This window comes from Peromyscus eremicus, chromosome 8b (assembly GCF_949786415.1).
Source record: "Peromyscus eremicus chromosome 8b, PerEre_H2_v1, whole genome shotgun sequence".
Lineage (NCBI taxonomy): Eukaryota > Metazoa > Chordata > Mammalia > Rodentia > Cricetidae > Peromyscus > Peromyscus eremicus.
The window spans coordinates 9,744,522-9,759,658 of NC_081424.1; the positions used below are offsets into that span (position 1 = coordinate 9,744,522).

Genomic DNA, 15,137 nt, shown 5'->3' on the forward strand with positions numbered 1-15,137 from the left:
CAAGCAAGGGAAGCTGAGAGGTAAGTGAGAGGGGTAATCGAATGCCAGCGTATGTTGTTTGTGCGCTGTTTATGTGACCAGTCATTATTAAAGTTTATCATCTTTTAATTATACCAGTTTATGATCGTTAAACACACACACACACACACACACACACAGCGATAGAACAAACGTGCTTCAACACCGAGGTCCCATCCAGAACAATACTGAAAGCATTTCTCCAGTGCAGGAGAAGGAGTTCATAACCTCACAATGGTGCTCAATTCTGCAGTTCCTCCTCTGATGCTGTATGGCTTGGATGCTATGGAAACGAGAAAGAAAGAAAGAAGAAGGAAGAGAAAAAAGAGTGTGTGTATAGAATTCTGTCGAGAAAAGTGAGGCACTAGAGGAGCTATTGAAAGTTTGACATCTGTTTATCTGTTTATAGCGATGGCAAGATCACTCATATTAATTCTTGTTTAAAATGCCATATGAAGGGAAGACATTTGTGCAAACAAGAGTCATATTTGAATTGTAGATCATGTCTTCACCATCTGTGAGAGCTGATGGTGTTGCAAAATTAATGTGTTAATGAAATCACAATAATTTCTCCAAAGTAATGGGCTCTGAAGCCGAGAATGACTATTTTTTGAACTTTGGTGTCTAGTGATTTCCAATTGGGAAAGGCTCTGAGTCTTTAATTAGCTCCGCAGCCCAGCTCTGAAATAAATTTGGTGATCTCTTTCTTTTGCCAGGAGTAAATCTGAAGGGGGCGGGGTGGAAGCCATAACAACTTTTGGAAAATGTTCTCTGGTGTTTGAAAAGTTGTTAAATAAGACCGCCTGCCAAGAAATGTCACCAAAAATTCTGACTGCTGAGAAAGAGTGGGCAAACAGCTCAAAAAATAATTCTAGCTTGCTGCAACATCACAGGTTGGGAGAGCTAAACCTCACACAGACTTCATGCCTAAGTCCAAGTTGCTCCTTGGAAGGCAGACATAAGGGTGTTCAGCACTTTAACGCTGTTGGTTAGAACAGCACACCCTTTCCAACCATGTTACTGGATACAGTCAATAGCACAGAGTGGTTTTACGTAAATTAGGGGGATTTTAAGAGGTTATGTTGTTTGCATGACCATTGAACTCTCTGGAGATTCCTTTCTTCCAGCATTATTTAGATGTGTGTTTCTGGTGAGCCTGTTAGGTAAGTGGAACTCTGAAGGCAAGTGTACTGAGTAAGTGTACTGGGCAGGTGCACTCCATCTTGTCCAAGCCATCTTCAAGTCATTTTTACACTGTTAGTATCTTTTTTTTTTTTTTTAAGAAAAAAGGAGATTACTATTTTGAAGATCCTATTTGTAAAGTAAATTCATCATTTTGCAAACATTTCAGAAATTTATCCTTTAAAAGGAACCCCTTCAACTATTTGACAAGTTATGATAAAATTTGAAAGAGCCTTTATATGAAACATGAACGCCATCTGCCCGAGAAAGCTTATCTTACCTGTTGTGGTTTTTATTGCTGTGTTGTAGGTGTGTGACTGGTGTAAACACATAAGGCATACAAAAGAATACCTGGATTTTGGGGACGGGGAAAGAAGGCTTCAGTTCTGCAGTGCAAAATGTCTCAATCAATACAAAATGGACATTTTCTACAAAGAGACACAGGCCAATCTTCCAGCTGGGCTGTGCAGCACATTACACCCTCACATGGAAAGTAAAGCCGAAGGCACCGGGGTGCAGCTGCTCACTCCAGACTCTTGGAATATCCCGCTAACAGATGCTCGGAGGAAGGCTCCCTCCCCGGTGGCTGCAGCTGGCCAAAGCCAGGGCCCTGGCCCATCCTCGTCCACCACCGTCTCTCCATCTGACACTGCCAACTGCTCTGTCACTAAAATCCCCACGCCAGTGCCCAAGTCCCTCCCCATCAGCGAGACTCCAAGCATCCCTCCTGTCTCGGTCCAGCCACCTGCCAACATTGGACCTCCGCTGGGCGTCCCGCCTCGCAGCCCTCCCATGGTGATGACCAACCGCGGCCCGGTGCCGCTGCCCATCTTCATGGAGCAGCAGATCATACAGCAGATCCGCCCGCCCTTCATCCGCGGGCCCCCTCACCATGCCTCCAACCCGAACAGCCCCCTGTCCAACCCTATGCTCCCGGGCATTGGGCCTCCGCCGGGTGGCCCCAGGAACCTGGGCCCCACTTCCAGCCCCATGCACCGGCCCATGCTATCACCCCACATCCACCCCCCAAGCACCCCTACCATGCCTGGGAACCCCCCGGGACTGCTGCCCCCGCCGCCCCCCGGCGCGCCCTTGCCCAGCCTTCCTTTCCCTCCGGTAAGCATGATGCCAAACGGCCCGATGCCGGTGCCCCAGATGATGAACTTCGGGCTGCCGTCGCTTGCCCCGCTGGTGCCGCCCCCCACGCTGCTCGTGCCGTACCCAGTGATCGTGCCCCTGCCGGTGCCCATCCCTATCCCTATCCCCATTCCCCACGTCAACGATTCCAAGCCCCCCAACGGATTCTCCAGCAACGGGGAGAGCTTCGTTCCCAGCGCCCCGGGCGACTCGGCGGCGGCGGGAGGCAAGTCGGGCGGACGCTCCCTGTCTCCGCGGGACTCCAAGCAGGGCTCGTCCAAGTCGGCCGACTCGCCGCCGGGAAGCTCCGGCCAGGCTCTGAGCCTGGCGCCCGCGGAGCGCGGCCGTGGGGAGGTGGTGGACCTGACCCGGCGCTCCGGCAGCCCCGTGGGTGCGGGAGGCCAGCCCGGCTTCGCCGGCGTGCTGCACGGCCCGCAGGACGGCGTCATCGACCTGACAGTGGGCCACCGCGCCCGGCTGCACAACGTGATCCACCGCGCGCTGCACGCGCACGTCAAGGCGGAGCGAGAGCCGGGCGCCGCGGAGCGCAGGACCTGCGGCGGCTGCAGGGACGGCCACTGCAGCCCGCCCGCCGCCGGCGACCCGGGCCCGGGCGCCCCCGCGGGTCCCGAGGCTGCCGCCGCCTGCAACGTCATCGTGAACGGCACCCGGGGCGCCCCGGCCGAGGCCAAGGGCGCAGAGCCGCCGCCGGAGCAGCCACCGCCCCCCGCGCCACCCAAAAAGCTGCTGTCGCCCGAGGAGCCCGCGGTGAACGAGCTGGAGTCTGTCAAGGAGAACAACTGCTCTTCCAGCTGCCACCTGGACGGGGAGGCGACCAAAAAGCTGATGGGGGAGGAGGCCCTGGCGGGGGGCGACAAGTCGGACCCGAACCTCAATAACCCCGCGGACGAGGACCACGCCTATGCTCTGCGGATGCTGCCCAAGACCGGCTGCGTGATCCAGCCTGTGCCAAAACCCACGGAGAAGGCTGCCATGGCGCCGTGCGTCATCTCCTCGCCCATGCTCAGCGCAGGCCCCGAGGACCTGGAGCCGCCGCTGAAAAGGAGGTGCCTCCGAATTAGAAACCAGAATAAGTAAAAGGTTTGTATGTCCACCTGGGCGCTCCTCCAAGAGCCAGTGCCCCTTGCCTTGCTTCTTAGAAGGCGGAGGCGAGATGTAGCCATCACGACCCTGTCCCTTACGTGCACTTTGTGTGGCCAGGTACCATCGACTTGATCCCACACCTATGACACCTGGCAGTGTTTAGTACATCATTAGTAAGTGCCACGGTCACTCAAGCCCTTCAGCCCAAGTTGAAAACACACTCTTTTGTTACACGTTTGTTTTCTTCTTATCGGGTTTATACCTAATTTACCCCACTGGAAACAGGGAAGAGGAGATGTGGAAGGGAAGATTACTTCGGATATCTTAGTGTTCAGTTATGAGGTTGCAGGGCAATATTGAAATGTCTGGGGAACCCCTCAGGTGGGCAAACATCTGGAGCTGGTGGCCTGCTTGGCCGACTCTTACCCTAGCTTGTCAAGATGTCAATAGGAGCCCATGTGTGGGCTAAAATTAAAAACTAGCCTTCCTCCCAACCTGCCATGTCCCCCTTTCGGATTCAGTGGCTGAGCTAGTGATTCGCTTCTACATACAGTCCTTGATGAGGTAGGAGGGCCCATCTCTGGCCATGTATGATTTCTGAATCCTAAGCCACTGAGGGTGAGATGGTGGGGACCACATGTGAGCCACTGTGGTGACTCCTCCTGCCAATCCTAGTGAAGTAGGTGTTTCCTAGTGAAGTAGGTGTGAAGAGACGCCATGATCACGGCAACTCTTGCAAAGGAAAAACATTTAACTGGAGTGGCTTACATTTCCAGAGGTTTAGTCCGTTATCATCATCATGTGACATGGTGTGCAGGCAGACATGGTGCTGGAGAAGTAGCCATATCCTACATCTTGACTTGCAGGCAACAGGAAGTGAGCTGAGGGTCACACTGAGTGAAGCTTGAGCAGCAAAGGAGAACTCAAAGCCCACCCCCACAGTGACGCACTTCCTCCAACAAGCCCACACCCACTCCAACAAAGCTATTTCCCCATAGTACCACGCCCTTTTGGGGGGCATTTTCTTTCAAACCACAACAGTAGACATCAGAAGCATACTGCCAGAAGGAAGCTGTGGTTTAGAGATTTTTGCTCAGTCAGAGCTGGTCAGTGGGGGATCCATTGTTGATTTCAGGACTGTCCACTCAAACTCAGAAGCAGGCAACAAGCCAAACCTTTGTTTATTAACCATTTATGGAAAGGAAAAGAGAAATGGGCATTCCTCCAGCACTTAACTGCTCCCCCTTGGGACGAGGACACACAGAAGATTGTTCCACTGGGCTGCCTCAAGGCAGGTACTGTCCTGTGGTGAGGGATGTAACCCAGGCAGGAAGGGGGCCTGGAGTAGGGGAGGTATTCTCCACACTGGTGTGTACAGGCTCTTCTGAGTGTTTTTCCACTAGTATTTCTTTGTAGCTAGATCCATAAAACAATTCCCTTCATTCTCTTGATGAAGAAACAGAGATACATAGAACAATTATATTCATTATCCTGGTGGAGAAACAGATACACAGAACAATTATCTTCATTCTCCTAGTGGAGAAACAGAATTGGGGAACTTGACCAAGACTACCTAACCTGTGAGCAGAGTTGTGATTCAAATCCAAGCTGTGAACTCCAAAGCTAAATTTCTTTTAAAGCACAGTGAGAGAATCAGCTAATGAGTTCTTCCATCGCTGTATTTACAAAAATTACAAAATTACCTGGGAGCAGAGATCATGAAACACAACAAGCCTCTACTTACCAGCTTCTCCAGTTTTTCATCCTTGCTTTTCCAGCCACAGACACAATTCTAGGCCACCAACCTGCTGCTTCATGGTGGGGGACCTCACTTCCAACCAGAGCAGAAGGCATGTTGCCTAGCGTGAGCATCTTCTCTTGGCCACCATAGTCTGAGGGCTCCTTTTCTATGGGTGGCTTTGCCAGTGGGGGGCAGAACACCAGAAGTGACGTCACCATTCCTTCCCGATTAGAGCTACAAATACTGCAGGCTGAAGACAGGTGGCCTTTCTCATAGGAACCTCAACTGAAAAGGCCCCAGATAATTTAATCTGCTTGACATTGCTTCGAGTGAAGGGTTGATGTGACAGAAAGAGCCAAACAAACAAAGAAAGCACCTCCAGAAAGTACTGGGAGACGTCATTTACACACATTCAAGGTGTTAACGGAAGGACGTGGGGGGTGAAAGAGGTCACTGCCATTACTGTGGTGAGAAGTGACCAGGACAGGAGGAACAGTCATATAAGCTAGCTAAAGACCAACAGATCATTAAAAGCATAGCTGTATGAATGACTGTTTGGGTGATCTACGTTTCTGAATGTGTAATCAGGTGAGGGTCTTGTTTATAGACCAGCATCACTACTAAAAAATGTTAACTTAGCCTTAGCCAATTCTAGAAGACGGTGTGACCAAATTGCCTCTTAACACCTGTGACAGGAGAATCCTTTTTATGATGGGTCCCCCAAGAAATGACAGCTCTTTTTGAAAGTCAGAAATAGGTTTCATGGGCTGCAGAGAGGAGGCAAAGGAAAAGATTTAAGGAGGGGGGCCATGTCTCCAGGGAGTCAGCATCCCTCCCATTGGTCACTCTTTGGTCCCACGGGACCTCGCAGCCCAGCTCCCGCCTGCTATAATTCACCCACACCCAGACGTTCTGATTTCCTAGACACGGGAGCTGCTGGTTTTGCTCTACACCTCCAAGAACTCAGTTTGTTCACGTGGTTGGGGAAATTGGAAATACATCTATTAACTAAGGACAGAGTAGTTTTGTGCCGTCATAATGAACACACTTTGGGAACAAGTTAAAGCTAAATAAAAATAAATAAATAAATAAATAAATAAATAAATAAATAAATAAATAAATAAATAAATAAAGGGCTGGGGAGATGCCTCGGTGGGTGAAGTGCTTGTCACCCAAGCACAAGGGTCCCCAGCACCCTGTAAAAAGTGAAGCGCCATGATACTAACCTGTAATGCCGCAGTAGGAGACAGAGACGGGGGGATCCCCGGGTCTTGCTGGACACCCACTGTAGCTAAATCAGTCCTCTCAAGGTTAAGCAAATGGCACCGTCTCAAAAAATAAAATCGGACATGAATGGGGACTATTTCAACCTCTGGTACCCGTATGACACACACACACACACACACACACACACACAGACACACACACACACACACACACACACAACTATGACAAGACAGGCTGTGAGGCGTGGGTGAGGCTGCCCCACATACTTTTCGTGATGCATCCCAGCGTGGCTCCTAGAGGGGCTGTACCTGCACAGTGTTCTTCATTCATTTCACCGGGTCCACCTTTTTCCTACGATACCGCGATTTTATTTATTTTTTTTATTTTTATTTATTTATTTATTTTTTTTTTTTTTTGGTTTTTCGAGACAGGGTTTCTCTGTGTAGCTTTGCGCCTTTCCTGGGACTCACTTGGTAGTCCAGGCTGGCCTCGAACTCACAGAGATCCGCCTGGCTCTGCCTCCCGAGTGCTGGGATTAAAGGCGTGCGCCACCACCGCCCGGCCGATACCGCGATTTTAAACAGCATGTTCTGAAATCAGCAAGCTGGCTACATTTGCCTTCAAAGAACACTACACATTTGTTAGATTTTTTTGCAAATTGCAGCCTCCCTCTCCCATCTTGAAATTATTCTGTTCCTGCTTTCCTGACTCCATTCATTCTTGTCTGTTCAGATGGCTACAAATGATCTCAACAGGCAGATGTTTCTCCCAGATGCAGAACTGATTAAGTTTAGCTGAAGATTTTTAAAAGGTTGTAAACTCCCTTTTATCTCTACTGTTTATAGATCTGGATACCAGTCCTGCAGCTTCAGTAGCTGGGGGGAAAAATCCTCCAAATAATAAGGAAAACAATGTATAAACACTGTTCAAACTATTGTATCCACAAAGAATTCCATTTATAAATGGAATAGCCCTTTCTTTGTTTTTGTCTGGAAGCTTGGTGGATAGCTGTTTGTACTCTTACATTTTCCAAATTCCTACAGTTTATACTTGTTTATGGTACATCGGGGAGTTCAGAGTAACCATGTGTAAATTTTTGAAGATATTCTAAGAAAATATCCCCATTCCTCCATTTTCCAAGGAAATAACATATTTTTAAACAAAATAATCAATGGAAAAAATGAAGACCAGGGATAACCCTTTCACTCCCATTCTTTATGTTCTCCTGGAGCAGAAGAACCATAGTAGTTTTGTGCCTTTGGAAACAAGTTAAAGCTAAATAAATAAATAAATAAATAAAGGGCTGGGGACATGCCCCACCCCCATGGCTCTCTAGTCTCTTACATGTTTCTAGAAATACTCCTCCTTGCTCAGCGGCGGAGGCTTCACTTTGCATCTGGAGAAAGCTTGAGGAGAGTCATGTAATCTGGGCTTCTCGGAGCTTAGTCTGATCATTGTGCTCCGGCCCCCAAACCACTGTTTCAAAGCACAGGGAAGCCAAAGGGCAGGAAAATGTTGCTTGCAGGTTTTATTTCTCATACTGAGAAATCCAAAAGAACAGGGATCCAAGAGGACAGAGTCTCTGGGAGGAAGAAAGTCAAAATAATGGGTGCCACGTTCAAAGAAAAGAACGACAGAGCCAGGAGAGGAAATGGGGCATCTTCAGTATTTAATGACTAGAAGTATTCCCTGGGTGACAGTCCCTGAGTTCAAGGTTATCCTCTCTCCAAGTGTGCGCTCGGCTGCATGGTTCTAGATGGAAGTGCTGCTGTAGGATGTCTTTCAGTATGCCGTGAATGTGTGTTGCTCTGATTGGTTGATAAATAAAGCTGCGTTGGCCTATGACAAGGGAGCTTAGAGGCAAGTGGGAAATATGCGGAGAGAAGAAAGAGAGGAGTGAGAGACGCCAGCCACCGCAGAAGGAGAAGCAAGATGCCAGCAGACTGGTAATGCCATGGCCACGTGGCAAAACACAGATGAATAGAAATGGGTTAATTTAGGATAAAAGAGCCAGCTAGTAAGAAGCCTGAGACATAGGCCATATAATTTGCAATTAATACTAAGCCTCTAAATGATTATTTTTATAAGGGGCTGCGGGACCACAAGGCCAGGCGGGACCTGAAAAAAACTGTAAAGCTACATGGAAGTTCGACAGAGAGCCGCCAGGCTGATTCGTATGCACCTAGAACTAGTGAGCAGTTAGGAGTGCTGGCTGTGATCACTTCAGCCTTTGGAAATCACAGTGGCAAGATGAGGCACAAAAGTGCTTTATTCAATGAACTCGGGCCGCCTGCACCCTCAGGACCAGGGCTTTGAAGAGGAAGGATTGACACTGTGTAGTGAGGCGCTGCTGGACTATGGGGATAACACGTATGAGCAGGCACCTGGTGCTTTGGGCTGCAGCCTGTCACTGGAGCAGTGCTAGACTGAATCCAGCAAGAGGAACAGCTGATGCACAGCCTTGCAAGAGGGACCCACTCCCTCCATCCTTTAAGTGCCCACTCCCGAGATCTAGCCCAAGTGGCAGAGGATTATCTTGCCTTGTTAGTAAACAATATCTGGAACTAGAGGTTTTCTTGTCGCTCCAAGGAAGCTGAGTTAATTATCCAGTTAAAAACGAGAATTCGTTTTTTTGGCAGTTTTTGCCATGGACCTAACGTCACAAAGCCACAGTTGCCTGACGCCTTTAAATGATCCCCTTAGTGATACAACACGAACAGTTAAAGCCGCCCTACCCAGTGAGGGCCTGTGGTGACAGAAGAGAAGGAACAAAAGAAAATACAAGCTAGATACTCCCCCAGTGTCTGAACTTCCCCAGTTTATAAGTAGGGGAGACGCCGTCTATATGAACATGTCACTGACACCAAGAGAGCAGACTGGCTGCAGTCACAGACGTGGGCAGGTGAGTGAAGCTGCCGTTCAGGGGATGGATCTGGGAGTGGTAGCCCTTCTCCCCAGTCTCCCAGCATGAAGAGAGAGAGAGAGGGGCCAAGGGATGACAAACAGGAACCTTTGGCCCCCTCTTAACAAGCAAACCCTAGCCCAGAAGAGCCCTGGAAATAGGTGCCGTGGCCAGGTGTGATGACTGAGTTCCTTGTCACACTGGAAGGCTGCCTGCGCATCATGATCAGTCACTCACACCTCCTACCACACCGACAAGCCTTATGGACAGGCAGAAGTGTCTAAAGGGCCCAAACACGTGCCAGGGCCAACACTTAGCTCAAGTGCACACCCACCTCCACACCAACACCCTCCCCTCTCCAGACTTCCCTCTCCGGAGATCCTGCCAGGGATGGGAAGGCTGTTCACTTTCCTGCACCATGTCCTGGATAGCATTCTCTGCCTCCTCCAGTTCCCACATTAGTGCATTTCACCCCCGGGTGGATGCTAAGGAGGTGCGTTTGTGTGTGTGTAAATTATTTTAGGTGATTCAAAAGGCATAAGGGCAGTTCATTCAGACAGAGGGAGAAACAGTTCGGTATGGGCTGTGTGTAATGGGGCCAGTCAAATGGCGGCTCTAAATACTGAACAGGTGGTGTTCTTCTTCAGATAGCACCGATCTGAGAAAAAGAGGGAAGAGTGAACTCAGAATTGAGAATTCATGGCCAGCAGCGGGGTGGGAACAAGATGTTTTCAAATTTTTAGAAATTTTTTTTTCTTTTTCCTTCCCCTTTCTCTCTCTCTCTCTCTCTCTCTCTCTCTCTCTCTCTCTCTTTCTTTTTTTCTTTTTTCTGACAGAGAGTTTCTCTGTGTAGCCCTGGATGTCCTGGAACTAGCTCTGTAGACCAGGCTGGCCTCTAACTCACAGAAATCCACCTGCCTCTGCTGTGATTAAAGGCGTGAGCTATCACCACCCGGCTAGAAATGTGTTTTTATGTGTAAAGATGTTTTGCCTGCATGTATGTCTGTGCACCACATGTGTGTAAGTGCCCATGGATGCCAGAAGGCAGCATCAGATTCCCTTGGGACTGGAGTTACAGATGGTTGTGAGCTGCCATGTGTGTGCTGGGAACTGGACCCTGGTCCTCTGGAAGAGCAGCCAGTGCTCTTTACCATGGAGTCATCTCTCCAGCCCCAACACAGATTATTTTAAGGTCCACTTAGAAAACACTATTTAAGATGATTAGAGCAAAATCAAACTACAAGACAAACCTTGGGATTAACAGCTAGTGTTTTCAATAGTTTCTGAGTGTCCACTTAGTTATTCTCGAGTTGCCCAAGCGCGCAGCCCTGCACGAGGAGGTAAGCCTGAGAGCCGAACAGCATTCTCGCAGCCCCAGGTCAGGACTGTGACAAATCCAAACTTGGCTGTACCCACTGTTGTCTCAACATTGTCCCTTCAAACCTCCGATGACAAGCTGTGCTTTGCTTTGGGTAAAGCAGAACGCAAAGAGGTGATTGCTGGTGTTTAAAGAATCGAAGGTGAAAAGACGCTTAGAAACTCATTCGGGAAGAGTTAGCCCTAACGTCCAAAAGTCCCCGTCTCTCTCCCTGGTGCAGCTCCCTTCCCCAGCCAAAGACTTTGTCTTGACAATGAATGGCATTCCCATCTAGCATGTGTGTCAATTTGTTGTGATAGCCTCCTGGCAGCTGCCTTGTTCTCCAAGTATTTCTAAAATGTTACAGTCTTACACTTGAGACAACCCACAATAACAAACTATCTAGAAGCCGAGCAGCTAGGCTGCATTTGGTGAAGAAGGAGAACCCGGTATTTTTATCCTTCCTTTTCTGCTTTACAAATTCAGACTGTAACAGGATCATTTTCTAAAGGAATCTATACGCGCATGCTTTAAAAATTGTGCAAATTGGGTGTTGTGTGAGCAAGAATGATCAGGTTTAAGTTTCCCTGCGAAGTTCTACATGCCATCAACAAGCCCTTTTGATATTTTAAACCTATATTTAGAGTAATTTCAAGATATTTGGAGCACATGTGGTTAAATGTAAAACTTTGTCATTACGATTTGTTAGATGCTTATACTTTAAATATTTATAAGCCGTTTTTAAGGGCTTGATCCAAAAGCCATCTCCCATGGAATACTGTAATTGCGTGGTATCCAAGCACCATTATGGAAGATTCGGGAAAGTCGTTGCATGCAGGCACATTCTTCCTGCTTTTCTGGTTTTAATTCAAATGCCATTTTTAGTGGATTCAGCTTCTTCTTCTTCTTCTTCTTCTTCTTCTTCTTCTTCTTCTTCTCCTCCTCCTCCTCCTCCTCCTCCTCCTCCTCCTCCTCCTCCTCCTCCTCCTTCTAATGTGTTAAAACTCTTAAACAGGATTGGTTGTCTGCTATTAAAAAGGATAATCTCCCAGTACTCAAAAGGTAAACTCTTCTAAGTTGAACCAAGTTGAGTTCCCTTCTCCTGAGCGGGGTTGGTGACGCCCCCCCTCAGAGGGTCAGGTCTCAATCTGTGTCCAGCTGAGCTTGAAGCAACAGAATCTTCCTCCAAAACGTTTCAGGGGCAACTTGTTGGTGGAGAGAATGGATTCTTTCCTCTGGAAGGTGAGACTTAGCAGCCTTTGTTAGCAGGAGCCTGTTTGGGCAGTTAGAAAAAGAGGAAGGGGAGAGTACCTTCCAAACTCACAATCCACTTAAGCTTCAGAGGTCATAAATTGCAGACTGATCACATGCCTCTGGGGCCCACACTCGTTTATGGCTGGCAAAATACAACCTTCTGGTAAGGACGGAGGGAAAAGAAGGCTTAAGAAGACTCATAAACCTGCCGGGCCATCTATTAGCGCTTACCAAACAGGGTTTTCATGAGCTAAGTGTAAATGAGTCAGAAACATATAGATAGAGTTTCTTTTAAAATACACATGGGTTTAAAAATTAAAGCCAAAGTGCTTGGCAAAATAAGGCTTGGTTTTAGCCAAACCCCAAACGTTTTTTCAAAATAGTTCTAGAGTTTGCCAAACCAAAAATATACCCAGGTCCCTCCATTTCTCCCATTTGATATGATGACATCATAAACATGGGACTTAATGGCTATTTTCATATCCTCTAAGGTTTGAGCAATGTGAATCTCAAATACTGACTGAAAAACTATGAAAAGTTTGAGTGGAATAGCCTTATGACTTGCACTGAAGACCAGGGCTACTAGCTCAAGGTCTCCTCCTGGTTTTGAGAGCATTTCCTACTCACCAGTGGGCATCTTGTTGTATGTCTCAGCTCTGTGTGTTTGTGTGCATATGTGTGCTATCTTTTGTACAGAAATAACTTTTTGTTTTGGTTTTCAAGACAGGATCTCATGGAGTCCAGGCTGGCCTCAAACTCTCTATGTAGCTGAGGGTCACTTTAAACTCCTGATCCCCGGAGCTCTTCCCCGCAAGTGCTGGGATAACAGAATGCCCAGTTTATACAGTGTTAGGCTTTCATGTGTGCTAGGCAAGCGTTTACCAACTGAGCAACATCCCCAGCCCCTAGGAGTAAAAATTTTAAAAATCAGCCGGGCGGTGGTGGCGCACGCCTTTAATCCCAGCACTCGGGAGGCAGAGGCAGGTGGATCTCTGTGAGTTCGAGGCCAGCCTGGGTTACCAAGTGAGTCCCAGGAAAGGCGCAAAGCTACACAGAGAAACCTTGTCTCGAAAAACCAAAAAATTTTAAAAATCCTTTATTTGATATTTAATTTGAACTTAATTTATATATTGCAGTCCATAAAAACACATTACTGTTATATCCAAAAAGATGGAGGGAGGCAGTTCTTTTTGCTTATTTTCATTGTTCAGAGATAATCTTCCCTTCTCCGGAAGATAAAACATCCATTTCCCACTAGCAAATGTCTAATGCTTTCTTACTGTGGTTATTCTATTAATAAAGCATGGAGAGAGAAATGGAGAAAAATAGGGGAGATTGGGGGTCCTTATATGGGGAGAGTTAAAAGAGGCAAGAAATAGCCGAGGTCACTTTTAGAGGCACCATGGAGAACGTGCAAGCCCACATGATATGCAAATGTTGGCTTCATGGAAGAAGAGGCTGGGGCCAAATTCCTGCTGTTGTTCTAACTTGCTGCTTGGGGTCAGACACAGTGGACATGATTGAGCAACTCAGTGAGAAAGGTCTCTTGATGGCGCTGTTTAAAGCGTATGAATTCAGTTGGCTTCTCAACCCAAGAAAGGGCAGAGGCTAGTGGGCAGGGCTGGAGGCTGGAGGGAGGCAGCCGGATGTCAAGGCACAGGTATCTCCGGCACAGGGCTGAACCGCAGAGGGTGGAGGGGAACGAAGAGGACAATGAGATGGGGACAGGAGGTGGCGGGATTGTTTTTGGTTGTGGTAGTGATTATAATTACTGTGACCTGGTGCCGAGGAGTGATGATAAGATCTGTATCTGTGTTTGAGGGAAATTACTTTAGCAACTGTTCATAGACTGAAAGGAAGCAAGAGAAACCTGGCCTCGCTGATCTTGGAATCCCGATGACAGCTAATTACCAGCCGTGGGTGTTATCACTAGAGGGTGAGAGTCATTGGCTTCCATGTCTGTGTCTTATAGGTGAAGCCATCATAGCAGAGCAGTGGAGAACCTTTCTTGTCCCAGGTAGGCCTAAGGTGACTTCATGGCTTTGGTAGATGGCAATCCCACAGCCAATGGGCATTCTGTGCTCAAAAAAAGGTATGCTGATGGGCCTTAGGTTGTCATGGAAACAGGAGTTCTACATCCCAGCCCACCCCAGCAGCACTGAGCTGAGGTCAGCTGGGTAAGGCATGATGTGGAATATTGTCTGGCAGTCTTGATTTGTTTGGGGAAGTTAAGAATATTAGAGGCTGTGCAGAAGTCAGGGATGCTCTAGACATAGACTTCCCTGTTGAGAGCCTACAGGGACACCCAGTGATGCCCAGCCTCCTAGCCTCGGTCTGAAGGACAGTAGAAAGGCTCCAGGGAAGGGCAGGGTGGGACTGTTAACTCTCAGACACCTACAGACATTTTCTGGGAAACTGAGTCAAAGGAGTTTGGCCATCGGTTAGAGATGCTCTTTAATCTATTTTCACCTCACAGGCTGTAGCCCCGAAGGCTCTACATGAGGTAAAAGTAGACTCCTGGTAGAGAAGGGAGGTAATAGCATGGTTTTGTGGGTAAAACTTGATTCAAGCCTCAGAGGATCCATTTACTAGGAGGAAGAAGTGACTTCAGCTCTGCGAGCTCCCTCAGTGTGTCAGGGCAAGATTTCAGTGAGGGGCAGGTAAGGGAACATGTGAAGTGTAGGTGCCCAACTAGTAAGATTAGTAATAATAAATCACATGTAATTACACGTAATTCTGTGTAAACAGTGAATGATGCTGGGGGCTGGCTTCAGAGACTCCATGCAGAGCCGTTGGATGTGTCCCGTATGTAAAAGTGAAGCAGTGACCCCCAACCCCATGGAGGCCCCATGAGCTCCCAGGCTCAGACACACGCTTACTGCAAACGTGCCCCTGTGGCTCTGCAGTCCAGAATGTCTGTCACCGGGGGCGCTTTGGAAAACAGGTATTTTCCATGTTGTCCTGCTCAGACGTTAGAGGAGGCGTAGCACAGGTTCCCATCAGATTGCTCATGCCACCTGGAGGACAGGCTGAGACAAGAAGCGACTGTTCAAGGTCATTTAGAACTGGAGTCCTCATCTGCCTTCCTTCCCTTCCCGGACACCGGATCTGATCAAAGCTGCTTAAGTTACACACCCTGGGCCAAGCACCAGGGTCACATTTTGCCAACCCCCTGCATGGCAGTCTCACACTGGGCAGCCTCGTTCAGGGAGAAA

The 15,137-nt window shown here is 48.2% G+C and overlaps 1 protein-coding gene across 1 annotated transcript in view; it reads left to right on the plus strand.

The window, feature by feature from the left end:
- Sobp (sine oculis binding protein homolog) overlaps window positions 1-15,137 on the plus strand; it is a 172,418-nt gene that overhangs the window by 150,776 nt on the left and 6,505 nt on the right. Inside the window, exon 6 of the mRNA XM_059272458.1 lies at window positions 1,510-3,438. Within this exon, the coding sequence (XP_059128441.1) occupies window positions 1,510-3,435 (1,926 nt within the window). The 3' untranslated portion in view covers window positions 3,436-3,438. The remainder of the gene's footprint in view (window positions 1-1,509; window positions 3,439-15,137) is intronic.